The 4,369-nt window shown below is 43.7% G+C and overlaps 1 protein-coding gene across 1 annotated transcript; it reads right to left on the minus strand.

Annotated features, from left to right (window-relative positions):
• Nucleotides 1–201: 201 nt before the first annotated feature.
• Nucleotides 202–4,094, minus strand: lhfpl4b (LHFPL tetraspan subfamily member 4b). The gene is made up of 5 exons (XM_053318220.1): nucleotides 3,876–4,094; nucleotides 2,617–2,821; nucleotides 1,808–1,887; nucleotides 325–472; nucleotides 202–230 (listed from the first exon to the last, which is right to left on the minus strand). Exons 1-5 carry the CDS (start codon nucleotides 4,092–4,094, stop codon nucleotides 202–204), a joined length of 681 nt encoding a protein of 226 aa, XP_053174195.1.
• Between the last annotated feature and the right edge of the window lie 275 nt (nucleotides 4,095–4,369).

The raw sequence follows: 4,369 nt of genomic DNA on the forward strand, positions 1-4,369 counted from the left end.
TCTTTGTTTCCATATCATTTGTCTTCTCTGGTGAAGAGGAATAAAGAGATCAGGAGGAAGGAGAACTGTAGAGAAAGAGGGGGGAAAAAAAGACAGAAAACAGAGTCAAACATTTGTGTGAAAATGAAAAAAGACAAAAGGAGGAAGAAGAGGGAAGAAGAAGCAGAAGAAGGAGAAGGAGAAGAGACTCACCTGGTGACTCTACGCTGACATCAGCAGACCTGTGGTCACTGCAAACAAACAAAAACAGTGTCATGATCAAACTGTTTATCAGTACTATTTCCCTTACCGCCCCCTCTCGTGATGCCCCGCCCCATGCCTCACCATCCTTGGCGTCTGGTGGCAGCAGAGCGTCCTGTCTGTTGGCGAGGACGAAGGCCAGCGTGGCCAAGATAGCAGCATCCAACACGCCCAGGATGGCAAGGATGTAAGCCCAGTGGACCGAACAGTTACCTGCAGAGAAACTGCCCACCTGGAGGACAACACAGGATCACGTGATCAATACAGCACCAACAGTCTTTCTAAATATCAGTAGTGGAGGATAACGAAGTACATTTACTCAAGTCAGGTACTTAAGAATAATTGTGAGGTACTTGCAGGTTATTTCCATTTTATTCTACTTTATATTTGTACTGCTCTACATTTCAGAGAAGAATATTGTACTTTTTACTCCACAACATTTATTTCACAGCTTCAGTTACTATTTATTTGTCAGACTCATATTTTATGCATAATAGCTTCTAAAAGATGCATTGTTATAGATTAGATAAACAATATAAAGAGTTAAAGGATGGGTTCACCATTTTTAAAGTCAGATATCCATTGTAACCACTGATGTAGTAACAGGCAAAAGGAATCAACAGAAAACAGGAATCTTGATCTTTCCTGGTAAAGCTCGGTACACAGATAGTCAGGATATAAGGCAAATGAGTCTGACAAGTAGAAGGCAAAGCAGGGATGAAATATACCAGGAGAATAACACTCTAGAAAAGGCTGGACCTTTAAACACAGAGGTACTAGATGAACTGACCCAGACAGCAGGGAACACATAAACTACACCATTGAGGGAAGGATAATGAGGGACAGGTGAAACTAATCAGAGCGGAGCAGACAGTGACAAAGGCTCGGGGCAGACAAGGCTGATGTAGGACAGGTGTGCAGGGAAAAGTCAGGCTGGCCAGGAGCACAGACACAATGGAGGGAAAACAGGGCAAACAGACAACAAAAAACCCACAAAACACAATTAGACCAGACGGGAACATGATGTCCATATGAACAAAGAAATAGGTTTTCCTCCTGTTCTTACTGACTATTAAAAGATCTCCTTCAAATGTGCTTTCAATGGAAGTGATGGAGGACTAAAGGAGCACTAAAAACACTGTAACATTGAAACATATCGACTTAATTTGACTCAACCCATCCTCAAACATCGGCTCTAACTTGTGACTTACAGTTGCCCATCTGTTTAGGATTGCAGTGAAATGTACATGTATCTCTTGGTGAACATCATTTCATCTTAACTCACTATAAATGTTGATATAGTTTTTAAAATGTAAAAAAACTGAAGCTGTCTAACGGTAAGTCTTTGATTTTATAAGGAGAACAACTACATACAGGGAGGTTGTAGAGACAGGATATTAGATGTTTGAAACAGGATGCTCTCTGGTTGAAACCCTGTTTTACCTCGAACAACATCTTTATTTTATGATGTGAGTTTTCATGTCTAAGTCCTTTTTATTTATATACTGCTCTGACATCTGAGTCCACAGAGATACTCATGCTCTCCCGCCCATCCTATAAAACTCACCGAGTCTCCACACAGAGCTCTCATCTCTGGACTCTCCCATGAGTCTGGAAACAGAAGACAAGCCAACGCCAGACAGAAACCTGAAGACAAAAAAAGAGAAAAGGGAGGGTTGCTTTCTGGTCCTCTGTGTATTTTACAAAACAAAGAAAAACAACAGAACCAGCAGCACCAGAAGTACCACTGGTAATAAAGTAAGTAAAAAATATAGTACCAACAGTACCAGTAGTGTCAGCAGTACTTGTACTACCAGTATCACTAAAGACAGCACCAGTAGCACCAACATTAGCAGTAGTGCAACTAGCATCAGCAGCACCAGTAGCTAATAGAAACGGTGAAACCAGTAACACCAACAGTACCAGCAGCACCAGTAGTACCATTATAACCAGTAATACCAATGGAACTAGTGCTACCAGGAGTTTCGTCAGTATCAGTAGCACGAGCTACGTAAAACCAGCAGAATTAGTGGTGCTATCAGTACCAACCGTACCAGTAATATCAGTCGCTCCAGAGGTACCAGCAGTACTAATAATACCAGTAACACCACTACTAGCACTAAAAACAGCTCATGCATTACAAACCAGTAGTACTAACTGGCCTGCAGTGGGCTGAGTACCCCTCTCGGTGTCAAGGGTCTGGTCCAATCCTAGCAGTACCAGTGGACTCAGTAATACCATCAGTACCAGTAATATCAGTCACACCAGAAGCATCAGTAGTACTAATAGAACCAGTAGTACCAGTTGTATTAGCTGACCTGATGTGAGAACCCTCTCCCAGTGTGAGTACCAGTAGAACCAGCAGTATTAACTGACCTGCGGTGAGCTGCAGCCAGGCACAGATCTTGTAGACGGTGGCAGCGCTGCAGAACCTGAAGAGGCAGAGACAGAGGACGCTGGTCCACACTGCCCACAGAGACACGCCCACCAACACCGCCACAGACTGGAAGGACGGCAGCGGGGACAGACTGGACAGACCACCACGACAGTCAGGGACGGGCCAGTCCGACTCCAGACACACCTGACAACACACACACATACAGAGTTAACCAGGCGTGTAGCAGTTAGTGTAGAGGCAGATATGTGTGCATCATGGTAAAATGTGAGAACAAGAGAGACGAAAGGTCAACAGTTGTACCAGTTGGCGATGTCGCAACAAACCCTTTTAAGGAGTTGTTTTTACCATATCGATATCCCAAAAGGAGATCAGGAAGCCAACACTAACGAGAAAGTTGTTAGGTTTCCAGGAAATGTCGGGTTAGGTTGACCTGATACCAAACAAATAACGCCCACACGCGACACAGTAGTATAAAATGTTTGAATGTACGGGGTTTGGGGGGCTGTTCTACTGTTGTCACCGGTTCGTTGGTGTCTGTTGTGTCTGCTGCATCTTCAGTAAAGTCCCAGTTGGCTGTTGACGGCTTCTGTTCTCAGTCTCTTACTTTAAGGGTTACTGAGTAATTACATTAACAGCAGTGATGTTGGCTGGCAGATTAAAGGATGGTTTCACAATTTTTGTTTCTGAAATCACATACTAAATCTCGACAGGTTAGTGTTGTCTCAAATCAAACATGGCTGCAGCATTAATGTTATTGTGTACAGCAACAAATCATTACTGACTCTTAAATTATCCCAATAAACCCACTGATGGCTTACATGTGACAACAGTATAGTGGTGTTTGGTGCAATGAACACATGCCTAATTTACATTTGTGTAATGCAGCGATGTTGACCGTTAAGGGCGAGAAGTGACCATAGTTACACACTTGAATGCATCATCCAGGTATTCATAGTGCACTACTAGACCTACTTATGCACCCAAAATATTAAGTGCAAGAACAGAAGTACGGCTCCTGACTGTTGTTTTAAGAAAGACTTCAAAAATTGTGAACCTGTCCTTTAAACTCTGATCTAGTGTCCATCGAAGAGTCCACATAATCAATCCGCTTTCTAATGTAACCTGTAACTTTGCTTGTTAGCTGGACATGCTGCATGAGTGTAATCCATTCGTTACACTTTTGCTTTTTAGCTATGATTGGGCACGTGCAGTTCGGGGGAGGGGGTTTCATGTTCACCTCAAACAGTCCCAGGGTGCCGCTGGGTGGCGCCGGTCCTGCCCCCAGGTGGCGGGTATCGGCAGTGCCCATCCAGGACGGCTGCACCAGGACGACCACCTGGATGATGGCGAAGCAGAGTGTGCAGACGGCCCAGAGGACACCGACCGCCCGAGCGCTGCGGACAAACTCAGTCTGATAGAGACGAGAGAGGTCAGCGAGGGCGGGAGACGCTGACATGACTGCAGAGGAGAGAGAGAGAGAGAGAGAGAGAGAGAGAGAGAGAGAGAGAGAGAGAGAGAGAGAGAGTTGTACATTTACTCATGTACAATTTTGAGGTACTTTACTTTCGTTTTTCCATATGATGCTATTTTTTTTTACATCTCAGAGGGAAATATTGTACTTTCTACTCCACTACATTTATTTGACAGCTTTAGTTACTTTCCAGATGAAGATTTGACACAATGGAAAATATAACAAGCTTTTAAAATACAACACATTGTTAAAGATGAAAC

Source organism: Scomber japonicus, chromosome 4 (assembly GCF_027409825.1).
Source record: "Scomber japonicus isolate fScoJap1 chromosome 4, fScoJap1.pri, whole genome shotgun sequence".
NCBI classification, from domain to species: domain Eukaryota; kingdom Metazoa; phylum Chordata; class Actinopteri; order Scombriformes; family Scombridae; genus Scomber; species Scomber japonicus.